Source organism: Chamaea fasciata, unplaced genomic scaffold (assembly GCF_029207755.1).
Source record: "Chamaea fasciata isolate MVZ Bird 193981 ecotype frontalis unplaced genomic scaffold, bChaFas1.0.hap1 SCAF_16, whole genome shotgun sequence".
In the NCBI taxonomy this organism is placed as follows: domain Eukaryota; kingdom Metazoa; phylum Chordata; class Aves; order Passeriformes; family Sylviidae; genus Chamaea; species Chamaea fasciata.
Window position 1 is genome coordinate 2,117,013 of NW_027094101.1, and position 13,001 is coordinate 2,130,013.

General features: G+C 42.5%; 1 protein-coding gene across 2 annotated transcripts in view; it reads left to right on the plus strand.

The window, feature by feature from the left end:
- The window catches only part of BMERB1 (bMERB domain containing 1), a 60,020-nt gene that overhangs the window by 747 nt on the left and 46,272 nt on the right, over positions 1–13,001 (plus strand). The window contains exons 2-4 of one of the 2 annotated variants that reach the window (XM_066198015.1): positions 905–975; positions 2,223–2,252; positions 2,406–6,531. The exons of the other annotated variant lie outside the window; for it this stretch is intronic. Of the exons in view, the coding sequence (XP_066054112.1) occupies positions 905–975; positions 2,223–2,252; positions 2,406–2,585 (281 nt within the window). The 3' untranslated portion in view covers positions 2,586–6,531. Of the gene's footprint in view, positions 1–904; positions 976–2,222; positions 2,253–2,405; positions 6,532–13,001 lie in introns of those variants that run through there. 2 annotated transcript variants of the gene reach the window in all.

A 13,001-nucleotide genomic window follows, 5' to 3' on the forward strand; every position in this document is an offset into this window, starting at 1 on the left:
CTGGAAATGCCAGGAAATGCCATAGTTCAGCGAACCAGCTTCCGCTGTGAGAGTCCACAGAAATAAAGCTTGCTACTAATGGCTAATCTCAAAAGCTAACAAGGAACAAGATGCTTTAAAGAAGTCTAGTATCTATTTCAGAAATAAAGATGAGGGAATAAGAAAATTAATAGGTGAGACTAATGTAATTAAATGCTCTCATTTCACTTAAACTTGATGTGTAAGAGTAAGACAGTCCTCTTTTTGTCTGGGATTGGGACATCTGCATTCTATCACTCCAGCAGGAAATCATTCCATTTGTGATTGAAGAGAAATGAAGTAAAGAAAGAAGTCAAACACCAGATACTTCCTCTCAAAATCTTAACTATGTCACAACTTAAGTTGAGAATTGTCCGAGGGCCAGCAGGATCTGAAGGACCAGAAAAGGGATAGTAAAAGCCCCTGAACTGGATAGCAGTAAAAGAATTTATATATCAGTATCCACTGGGAGATACTGATAACCCCAAGGCATGGGAGCACCTAGAAAGATCCCAGAGTCAGGCTAAGGAGCCTCTGCTTATGTGCAAAATGCCTTAATCTCTCTCTCATGGGTGCCAAAGGTGCTTTCATCCTCTCTGTTCCACAACTACACCGCTGGTGTGCGGTATGGCAGAGAAACAGGTGCTGCAACACCTGTACACCCAGAAAATCCCAGCTGATCTCGGGTGTCAGTGCTGGGAGTCGAGCCAATAGATGAGGAGATTTGATGTAGCACTATCAGGTAGTCAGAATGGTATTTTTGTAACAATATCAGCTTTTCTTTCAAATATATAATAATGTATTTTGAGAAAGGGCTGGGATGTCACTGGAAAATGTGAACATTTTTTGCATTTTTTTCTGATTGTTGTTAATATTTTACGACTAGGTATGAGCATCCTTCAGAGGAAAGAGGACATCTTTTCAGACTGTAAAAAGAAATTTTGGAATACATATAAGGTGAGGCAAGCAATTTGCTTATCTCACAGCTAAACAACAACAACAAAAAAAGGATAAAGTCTTTGAAATCAATCTTTCTTTCTTTCTCTCTTTCCTTCCCTCTCTCTCTCCATTATTTGATTATGCGTAGGAAACTTTAAGTACCAGCAGTCACGTGAAGTAAAGGCAGCTTGGGTTAGGCAGTGCTGCTAGAGGGGTGAGATGATGCCATTTAAAAAATGAAATGTACAGCGTTTATATGCACAACACCTGCACCCAGCTCTGTTTGAATGACAGCCCTACAATACAACACTGATTTGGGGGTTTTTTTTAATCTTTTTGTCTTAAGAACTACCCACGCACCAGTGTTTAGTTAGTGATACTATTGACAACACTTACATGCAGGCATGTTAAAATCATTAATTACAGAGACACCTTCTTTGAGGAGCATTTTAAGCCTGTACTTTTCAGTGACAATCTTCTCACTTTCAGAAACAAACCCCCTTGTTTTAAGAAGGCTTTGCTATAAACGGCTGGCTTTGATTTGCATTTCTGCACATGCGAGACAAAATTATCTGTGCTCCCTCAGAACTGAGCAAGCTGAGAACGTTAAAGGTTTCTCAGATGCAAGAAGAATGATGGATCAGCAGGAAAAAAAGTAATAGGAGAAAATGTGATTGCAATGTGAATTTATCTTCATATTGTAGAACTATATAGGTAGGATGGAAAAGGATTATTTTTATTCCTATGGAAGATGATTCTAAAAGCAGTGCCCACTATAGCCTACCAAAACATAAGGTTTCTATCAGCCTTATGTTCTATGAGTAAATTATCCATTGATTTTTCTAAATATGCCTTACGTGTATGAGTAAGAAGGAGCATTGCAAGTGTGAAATAAATAGTGTTCAGCGGTATTTTTCATTAATGGCTGAAACAAATGTTCGCATGTTTAAACATTTGTTCACCCATCTGGTAAATGCGTTTATTGTGTCTGGTGTCAGATGTCTGCGAAGACTTAACTGTGCTTAGGGTATTTTGTATTTAAAATGAGTTAGAATCATGTGTTTGACAAACTCCGAGCATAGAGGCTCATGAAGATGAGTACAAGTTTAAAATGGCAACCTCTAGGTTAAGCGACTCTTTTTGTAATTGGACAGCTTTTATTAACTTTACTCAAATACGATTCAGTCATCAGTGAACGTGGAAAAAAAAATGAATCGTGGTGGTTGAAATCCGTAAGAATAACAAATGCTTTGTTTTCCTTTCAGACAGGACTGATGTACTGGCCTTTTGTGCAGGTGAGTTCTCAGGGTGACTCTGTGAGCCTCTCCCTGCTGTAAAACCCGGTCCTGTGCAGCCACACTGTGTCCGACCCCGGGAGGAGCAGTGGAGTTGTTGGGTGGGTAACAATGCCTGGAGCACTAACTGAGCTCTCTCTCCTTCCAACATAGCTGTCAAACTTCATTTTGATCCCAGTTCACCTGCGAACAGCTTACACTGGGCTCTGTGGCTTTGTCTGGGCTTCCTTCATTTGCTTTTCCCAACAGAGTGGAGACGGAACAGCAAAGTCAGCATTTATGTGGCTCCAAGGAGAGAAGGTCAATGCAGATGAAGAATCGTCAGACAAATAAGAACTTTAGCTCTGAACACATTATAAATTGCTAAACTGGATTTGTGAAAGTCAGTAAATCACACTGCAGCCTCATTGTTGTGTTTAAAATAAGCAGTTATCTCAACATTTGGTGGTTAGTATAAGCAGTGGAACAGTTTGTCTTTGTGCCTGTTTATTTTTCATAAAAGAGGCCAGTTGTATATTGACATTTAATTATTTTCATGCTGTCAGCCCATCTCATCTGGGAACAACTGACTTACAGGGCAAAGTAAGCATTTGCACATCATGTCAGACTGCCTCACTGGGGAGAAATATTAACTGTAATTTAATTTTCAAGCCACTTGTAATTGCTAGAAAAAGGGGAATAGAACATTAAATCATCAGTTGTCGGCTTGACAATTGTTATCAATGCAAGATTACTTTGCAGAACAAAATTTAATGGATTCCATATCTAAAAAGTGGCATTGAATCTGTTTCATTGAGAAGAAACAAAAGTGCTGTGTTTGTAGAGCCCACTTTTCTATGGGGCTAACTTGTTTTATTCTACACGAAAATTTATATAGGAAATCAATTATTTCATAGAATATACAAACCTGGACTATATTTGTCCCTGTTTTATCTTAGCCGGGAGAATAAAGATTACTTTGGTCAGAGCCCTTTGGGGTGGGTGCTGCCCATTGACCCTTGGGGTCAGTCAAAAGCAGCTCTTGCATGGTGGAACCCCCCCAAGCACTGCAGGGAGCTTTTGTTCTGTGTACAGCCACTGCTTCCTTTGCTCCTCAGGGGCCAAAGGGTACATGGGAGTCTCGACTCCTCTGCTCTTTTCAGCTGAGTCATCATGCTGAAGATGTAATTAAAATTTTGAAGAAAAAGAACATGGGAGGGAAGGTAACGTGAATGGCAGAATCCAGCTGCATATATATCAGGAACTTCCATTTTTTCCTCAAATGGCTTTTAAACATTCCTATTCATAGAAGACACTGAGTAATTATACATAGGAGACTAGGAGAAGGTGAAAATTAATTCTGATTTTGCTTTGTCAGCTTGAGGACCAGATCCGGATACGGGTATTTTTTATATATGCATATGTATCTCAAAACAGGAACTGTGCAGATTTCTGTGGTTGCAGTAAGTTGAAATCAGACCAGTAAAGGAGCCCTTGCTGTATTAGAATGGGATTTTATGCCTTGAACTTACTGACTTGTAAGCTTGGAAGAGTGTCTGATTCTAAACAGAAGACTCATCCCTCTGTTCTAACAATAACGAACAACTTTGAGGAATGTCTGAATTCCTCAGTCTTGTCTAAATAGCGTACCAAAGGCTGCTTAGGCTATAAATATCCATTCTTTTGGCCAGCAGCTGTACTACTTAATATATTGCTAACAATTATTTGTCACTGTAGGAGCCCAGTGCTGCTTAGCTGAGAAAGGAAAGGAGATCATGCAAGCACTGCCCAATCTATTTCAGGTAAAATCAACTTGTTTAGCATAACCCAATGGTCAAGAGTGATACAAAGTGCCCATATGGCTTTGACCAGAGGACTGCAGCAGTGGGAGGAGGGTAGAAGGCAGGGGCTGCTTCCGCAGCCTGTTCTGCTGGCAGGCACGTGGAGGAGGTGCCTTCCCTCTCAGGATGGACAAGTCACTGCAATTCCATCTTCAGCTGTGCAGGCAGATGTGGAAGATCACATCTGCCTACAGCCTCAGGGTGGAATTAATTTTAGTTGACTTTTGACACCTTTGGCATGGACGTCTCCAGCTTGGCTAATTGGTTTAAGCTCTGTATGTTGAAATGGGCCCTGTAAGGGCCCATTTCTCTCCATCTGTAACAAGGAGGCTCAGGTGACTGGCAGCTGTGTCAGTAGTTTCTTTGTAGAAGCTTATTTTTGGTGAATTGAATTCCCCTGCTGGTTGTTGCTGCATGAATCACAAAGTGTGTATTGAGCAGCCCTGATGCTGGACATCCCAGGAGGAATAGAAATGCCCAGAGGAACTAAGTGCATTTTGTCTGTCTATTTAAAAAATGAGTGAGCAGATGCTTCAGACAGCTATAGCTGTTAAACTGTTCTTGTGTGTCTGAAGTCCTCAGGATAAAGAAGCAGTTTGAGTAGTGTTTTATTTCTGTTGATATTTTTGGGATCAGACTGGTATTCTAAAGTCTGTTCTATTCAGTAAGAACTAAAAGTTTCAGGTAAGGTGTGCTAGCTAAGTATTTAACTTTTTTTTTTTTACAGATGCTATTTATTTTTATTTCTGCTTGTGCCTTACGTGTTTAATGATTAATAGCATTCACTTGGAGAAGGGAACTGGAAAATGTCATTACAAGGAGAGTGTAATGCTGTTGGTTTGCTGTAAGGAGTATGTGATGTTTTGCTGTAACTCAGAGCAAAAAAATCTTTCTTCATGGGTATAGTTGGTAAAACTTTATCCCCGGATGCATCAAGAATTTATAACTCATGATGTGCATAATGCCGATGCCTTTCTTCATCAGGACTAACTAATAAATGAAAGGTCCATATTTTATTTTAAATGGCTCAAAAGCTTATACAAGCTGTGCTTTATTGCTCCTGCTTTTGTGCTGCCAACTTTTTGCTTGGGAATTTGAGCTAAATCCTGTTTTGTCTTCAAGTTTCTCTGGCTGGGGAGTTCAAGATTTCTCTCCATCTTTTATTACTTGAAGTACTGTTCTTTCCTGTAATGGAAGCCTGTGGCTCTTATATTTCAGTAGACTTTAGATCCTGCATAATCCTTTCACTTTCTCTCTTTCTCTTGTTAAGGCGCTGGACAGCTAAGTAACACAAATCCCTTTTCACATAAAAAAAAAATCATGTTTTCTCCCTTTTAATTATGAGCAGTGATTGGTCTGACAAACATTTCAGACCCAGAGGATGCAAAATAATGAAGCTGCATTGGGACAGTTTCTCAGTGTGCATAAATGAATGGACCTTCTAAAGATTTTCTTCCTCTGACAGTTTAGACTGAGGACTTAATCCCTTAGTAGTTAGAGCCTTCATTATTTCTTGATACCTTTTTGGCTTAGAAGATTAATTTTGAGACAATAACAGTATGATTGAGGTTGGAAAGGACATTTGTATGTCCATCCCAGGTCATCTAGTCCAACCCTATTTGACACATACGTAAACTCTGGTTTGCTTCTTTTAGCAACTCAGTAATTTCCTGGGGGAATAAAAAAACGAAATGAGAAAAAGATGGACAAGATTTATCCTGATGTCTCTCTGCTACCCTTTCAAAAACAGTTGTAAGGGCTTCATGACTATTTCCAGGAATTGCACTGATCTTACTGCCAGCTGAACATGGAGATTTCCACGACCAGCATGATGAACAGAATTATACATCACCTAGGTGCTCAGGAAGGAGCAACACACTGCCAGCAGCTATTAGGCCTGCAATCGGGTGATATTTTTATGTCATGGATCCCCTCAAAGAGCAAATGGGATGAAGAGACATTTATATCAGTTCCAGCTCCATGTTATTCTGGATGGCTGTGGAGATGTGGAGTCTGAATTTGATAAAATGAGAATTTCCAATTTTATTTTTCTACTGCAAATCTTTTATGTAAATGAACCTTCTGTGCTTACTAGTGTGCTAAATACATCCTTCTTGGAAAATTCACCAGAAGGCCTCTGTCTTTTTCACACCAGAAGCACCCACCCAGTAACATAGCATAAAATAACCAGTTCCTGCTGCAGCAAAGGTGAAACTGCCTCTAGTCTGTTACCATATCTGATATGTTGAGTTCTCTTTATAGAACAACCTTTGAAATCTATGCAGCTTCAGCCTTCCAGTTCTCCGCTGTAAGTGCCAGCGCTTCCTGCTTGTGCTGCTGCCTCTACTGCTAGTGCCAATCCAGTGAGATGTGCAAGAAATACTTGAATTTTACTAAAATAACGAATTTCAAGTTGACTGAAATTGTCTATGTTTTTGCAAAGGCTTAATAAACATTAAATGCTGTTCTTTGACTCTGTCTATCTTTAACTCGTGTGTGTATAAACAAAGCCAGGGCGTATGTAAAGTTATTATGGGATCTTCATGGACCACATGCAGCAAAAACTCAATTTGATGTCACAGACCTTAACACAGCAGCAGAGTAAAAACTAAGCAGAGATTATTCACTCCCTTTAGAGTTTAGTTACGTACATTAAGTCATCTACCATTTCCAAATAAATTCACAACAGAACTCCCATATTCAAAGTCTTATGCTGAAGTCAGTGGACTTTTATTAAAAAGATGCGAAATTCTGATATAATTATTTCTTTAGATAATTAATGTATTTGCAGAAGGAATGGAGGAATTCAGGTAGGAAAAAGATATAAACAACTTTTCTAGAGAACAAAGGTTAGAAATGGGGTCCTTACTGAAGGACTTCACTCAGTCAAGTTTGTGTGGGATGCTCTTGGGAAGGAAATGGTTCAGAAGATTTGAGGCTGAAAGGAGTAATATATTCCACAACTGGAAGAGAGACACCACCTCCATTCCCTGCTGTAACTCCTTGTATATTTAGAATGAGGAGGAAGATTTATGGAAGGATTTCAAGTTGAAAAATTCTGTTCCGTAGACTTCGTGGCCAACAGGGGGAAAAAGGATCACTCAGGCTGAATCCTTGGGTAATGCAAAGCAAAGAATTCTCCCTGAATCAAACTAGCGATATCGAGTCCAATGCCATCTTCTAGGAACTTATCCAAACACTTCCAAGTAACAGAGGATCTTTTGAGTCTCAAAGAAATTTATGTGTTCTTATGAAATTTTATTACCTACCCACATCAATCTAGCCTTAACATTTTAATAAAATGTCTCCTCCCTTTCTGACAAGATTTAAAGACTTGGTACAGCAGGCAAAGCCTTCTGTGTGCATATGGTAAGCAGAGTTTTTTGTATATTCCTTGGATAAACTGGAATAGGTTTAGCTTTGTTAGCCTTTTGCTATATAATTTTTGAAGCTCATTTGCAAACCCTTTTTTGCTGTGCAACCTCTAATTTGAAATACAGACAGTAACACTGTATTAATCCCAGTGACTTTCACATTTGCCTCAGATAATATTTTTTCTATCTCTTCCTAATATTCCCATTTTTAAACAGCCAAGGACTGTCTGTCCTCTCTCAATGTCGAAGTTGCTCGAAGAATTCATATGCATTTGCTAGTCCACAATGTCTGAAGTTACTGTAACCCGTTTTAAACAAGAACAAAGAATGCAGATTACACGTCTCTATGTGTTACAAATACTTTTCAACATCATCCACCTTAATAAACACCGCCTTCCCTTCTTTTTTTTCTTTTTTTCCAGTTTATTAATTTATTGTGGTAGTGCCTAAAAATCTTGCACCTTGTATCCAGAGAGGAAAACAGTTCAGTGCAAAGAATACAATAGAATGTATCGTTCCCTGCTATGCAACACTAGTACATTACACCTTTTTGTGCTGAAAGAAATCTTGGGCCCGGAAAAGCCTAATGAGGTGTGAAGAATGGTCAGAAAAGACATTGTCAAGGACAGCTCTGCTTTAGCAGCAGGTACATGAGAGAACCTCAGAAACTGAAGGATGGGTGGTTTTGTTTTTTGTGTTCAGAGAAAACCAGTCCTGAAATGGGGCTGTAAAACAACAGGGGAAAGTGACAGCAGGTCAGTGTGCTCGCACTTGGGAGTTGTGTAAGTGATGGAACAGGGGACACCTATATTAATGCTCCCCTCTGCCAGAAGACCTTAAAAATGGGATATTGAAAAGTCACCCTTTCCATCTGACACCCTCAAGACTGACAGAATAAAAGAGAGACCAAGAGGGAGCATGGATACCTAGCCCAGCAGGTAGTTCAGTCGCCAGAGATATTGGGACAATGGGAACTGACTGGGAATGAGAACTGTCCCCCATTTCTGTCACTGTGCCTTATCCAGTTACAACAGAACCAAAATGCATAAGCACCCAGATGGCTGTGATAAATGCAGGGTTTGGCCCATATGGACTCAAACTATGCACACAGAGTTCTGCACAACATGAGATCCTTTATCTGTGGAGGAAGTGTCAGCTTCATTCTGAATTGTGTGTCCTTCTACAGGGTGTAACTTGGTGGCAGAGTAATTTAAGTTACAACTCTTCCCTGGAATTAGTACTTACTGTAACTAACCTGTGCATTTAGTGTGTGCATACATAAGAGCAAACCCTCATTCTTCTTTCTTTGATTTGCCAGGGTAGCAGCTTTCCTCTCATTGCTCAAATATCTGGGAAAGAAAATACAAGTTTTGATGATTCCCTTTTCCACTTTTGGTTGCTTTTTTCCTGTTCTGTGCTGGACTGGAAAAATCTACCTCTGAGAGGCTGGTGCCCTGTGGTATTCTTATTTTGCCATTGCTTACACCTCTCTGGGAATTAAAAACCACCTTTACTTACCTAATAAGGGTGTTCAGCTGCTCCCATTTCACGCATCACATACTTTTACATCCAAAATGTAACGAAGACTGTTAACTGCAGCTGATTAGCCATGACATGCCAATGACACTGAAGGATTTTGTATTAGTTCTACATCTGGTTCAGAACGGTCATCATACAGTAAGGAATTATTATGTGTTCATACCTACACCTGATACATCATGGGAATTACCCATACAGTGTTTCGCTTACTGTTTTGGGGCAGAAATCCGCAAAAAAAAAATCCAATGGAACACAGGTACAAATATTGTGAGAAATTCAAATCCTAAAGAAACCCTTTCAGAAGTCAGGGCAGTGACTTTATAGCTTCCAGTTCCAGTGAGGGGAGTAGTGAAATGGCCCACAGAAGTGAACTTGCCTGTTAGGATGCAGGGGTAATGGAGCATGGACCCTGCATAGGGACGTTCATCAGCACGGCACTGGCACAGCCTCTTTGGGTGCCTCAGAGCTTGCAGGCGGTTTTGAGTTCTCTCTGTAAGACGCCAACTTGTGTAGGCAAAATGGAAGCTTACAGAAAGTCACCTTTACATTTTGGACTATGTGAAATGAGAAAAGGCTCGGGACCTGAGAGAGCTGTGCCTGGAGCTGTGTGCTGCTGTGTCTGCAAAATTCGCACAGGATGTTTATTACTTCGAAATGGACATGCCCACATACACACTGAAATATTACTTGTTGCCTGCTGTGTTTGCAAGTCTAAAATAGCCCAGACCAATTTCTCTCAACACCTAAATTTATTGAACTCAAACATCTGTTTTTCCTTTGTAGCCATGGACACCCATCGCTGATGCAAAAGCCACCTGCATAGTGACTCACCTGCACAACAGTCAGTCCAGTCATACCACTGGACTTGGCTCCAAATGCCAAAAATAAGACTCTTTCATAGGAAACTTTACCCATGCTATTAGTAATGTATCTGACAGGTGCTAGAGCAGATTTTCTGTGAAATTTGTACCTTAAAAAGACAGTGAACGTAGAAAGAATTCACTAAGACAAAAGTAAAATGGAAAAGAGTTTAGCAAAGTATGTTTCTGAAATCAGAAAATGTTTTGGTCAGAACTGCAGCTTTTGAAGTGCACGGATTGTTTCTATTCTTTCTAGCAGACATTTATGCCCTGACTCTTCGCTGCTGCATCTCCCAAATTTGTGCTGTGTATTCTGACCTTCTATACAAAAAAAAAATAGCTGAGATAAATCTAAGTAAGTCATGTCTGCCATGGGGCATCTGTGATGTCTGACAGAGGCCAGAGAGCAAGAGATGGGCGAGTGGATTTGCCAGCTGTTCCTGCCCAGCTATAGCTCCTGGTGGCAGGATTTAGTGAGAAATGGGAACTGAAGCCGTCAGGGAAAATGACTGCGAGGGCAAAGTGCAACTCTGTTTCTCTACCAGGCATTATGTTATGAGCAGTGAGAAGAGACACGATTTTTTTTTTGTATTTTCTGCATTAACAGTGCTTTCAGCAGGAGAAAACCAGCCTTCATGAGTAAAGGAATGCATTTATAATTTACATTGCTGGGTCCACTGAAAGACATCATCAGTAGGAGAGATATTTAATTCCACTGGCAAATGCAGCAGCAATGCTCCAGAGTCACAGAAATAAAAATGCTGATATTATATTAGCAAATAATTGATACATACTCGGGCCCTACTCTTGCAAAAACTTTTGTGCAAATGACCTCAACACTGTGGCTTCCACAGCTGTTCTTATGTGCAGCACTTTGTAGAACCGGAACCTCACTGGATTTTGTAACTTTTCAAAATGAGCAGGTGAAAACTTCCTAATTACAAGAAATCACCTTATATATTCTTTGCTTTATGTAAGTAAATTCTTTGCACCCGAGTTTCTGGCTAGTGGGTGTTTTTCAGCCAAACTAACAAAAGCAGAGCTTTAAATATTCAACTATTTCTAGGAAAACTCCCCCATCTCCTAAACAATGCGGTTGGGTTGTAATTACCTAAAAAACTTGAAAGGATGGTTTGAAATTAAATAGCCCTCAGATCCACTGAAAACTGGCCCTTCTCCCCAATCAGCCTGTTTCCCTTAATCCCACTCTTATCCAGATCCCAGATGGACTCTTCTTCCTCCCACACTTGTTTTCCTCCTTTCTACCAGTGAGTCAGTCCAGCCCACCCCAGCAGGCAGCTGCACTGTCACCCAAAATCAGCTGTGCAGAGTCCTGCCGCCAGCTTTTCTGCTTGACTCACGGCTCTGTTTGGGCTCTGTCTCTAAAGGCCAAAGCCAGTGAGGGTGAGGCACTGCACAGCTGACAAGAGCTGTTCCAGCACGTCTGGTGTTCAATTCATGGCACATCTCCGGGGAGCACAGCTGACAGAGAAAAATCAGAGTGCCCTGAAGATGTCCTAAAACTGTCCAGCCCATCTTGTTGGCTAATTCCAGTTCTCAGGAAGACAAGTAGACAATTTTTCGGTTACAATTTTAAAAGCAATGTGGAGGTTTTCTCGCCTCCAGCATGTGAAGCAGTCCTCAAATCGAATTGATCACACAACAGCATCAATGTGTGCCGGTCCAATTAGTAATCTGATTCCAGAGGTGGTATTTTTGAAGTGTTGATGATTAAGGACGAGACTTTGCGGGCAAAAGTAGGTGACAAACAAATGAGCTTTCCCAGTTTTCACCCAGAGTACCCCAGGACTCCTTATGAATGAGGCAAAAAGTGATAAACCCCCGATTTGCTGTGAGGCACTGGACAACCTGCCTAATTCCTGCTTCATTGTCTTCGTGTCAGAAATGATCCCACTCACAGTAAAGTGCAATGTGATCTCACTAGGAAAGGTAGTCTCCAATTGTAAAATGCCGTTCAGGGGTTTCATCCAAATAACCTCCCCTACAATAAAAGAAAAAACTTAGCAATAACAATAATAATTGCCACATTTGTGCTTCCTGCAAAGTCATTTCCTTTATTCCCAGCAGGCTGCATAAGCAGCAAAGCAGCATGCTGATGAAAAATGAGAGACGCAAAATCTCATCACTTGTTTGAATGTTGTCCTCTGGCTTCTGGCAACGTGATTCTGAAATGAGTGTCATTCCAGTCAGTGCGGGACATTTAAGAAAGCCAGAGGCTGCATGCACAGGAGTCTGAGATGTGTTAGTCTGCAAAAGCCATGAGTGTCTGTGGATATTACCATTACTCCCCAGCTGCTCAGGTTAGAAATGTGCTCAGCGCTGCACCGGCCACAAGATGGACAGTCCTGCCGTGCCCTGGCAGCCAGCGCAGCTGAGAACTCCCCCCTGCTCGAGCGGTGCGACCGGGGAAGGAGAGCTCACCAGGGCTGGACAGGGCTGGGCTGGGCTGGGCTGGGCTGGGCTGGACAGGACAGGACAGTGCAGGACAGGGCTGAACAGGGCTGGGCTGGACAGGACAGGACAGGGCTGGACAGGGCTGGACAGGGGTGGGCTGGGCTGGGTTGGGCTGGGCTGGACAGGGCTGGACAGTGCAGGACAGGGCAGGATAGGACAGGACAGGACAGGGCTGGACAGGGCTGGACAGGGGTGGGCTGGGCTGGGCTGGGCTGGGCTGGACAGGGCTGGACAGTGCAGGACAGGGCAGGATAGGACAGGACAGGACAGGGCTGGACAGGACAGGGCTGGACAGGGCTGGGCTGGGCTGCGCTGGGCTGGACAGGACAGGACTGGACAGGACAGGGCAGGACAGTGCAGGACAGGGCTGGGCTGGGCAGGGCAGGACAGGACAGGACAGGAGAGGGCAGGGCAGGGCAGGGCTGGGCTGGGCTGGGCTGGGCTGGACAGGGCAGGACAGGACGAGCCAGGACTGGACAGGGCTGAGAAGCGCTGGGCAGGGCAGGGCAGAGCTGCACAGGGCAGCGCTGGGCAGGGTCGAGAAGCGCTGGACAGGGCAGGGCAGGGCAGAGCTGGACAGGGCAGCGCTGGGCAGGGTCGAGAAGCGCTGGACAGGGCAGGGCAGGGCAGCGGCAGTGCAGCGAGCCGCGGGCGCGGAGCTCCGCGCAGCATCCCCGGGGC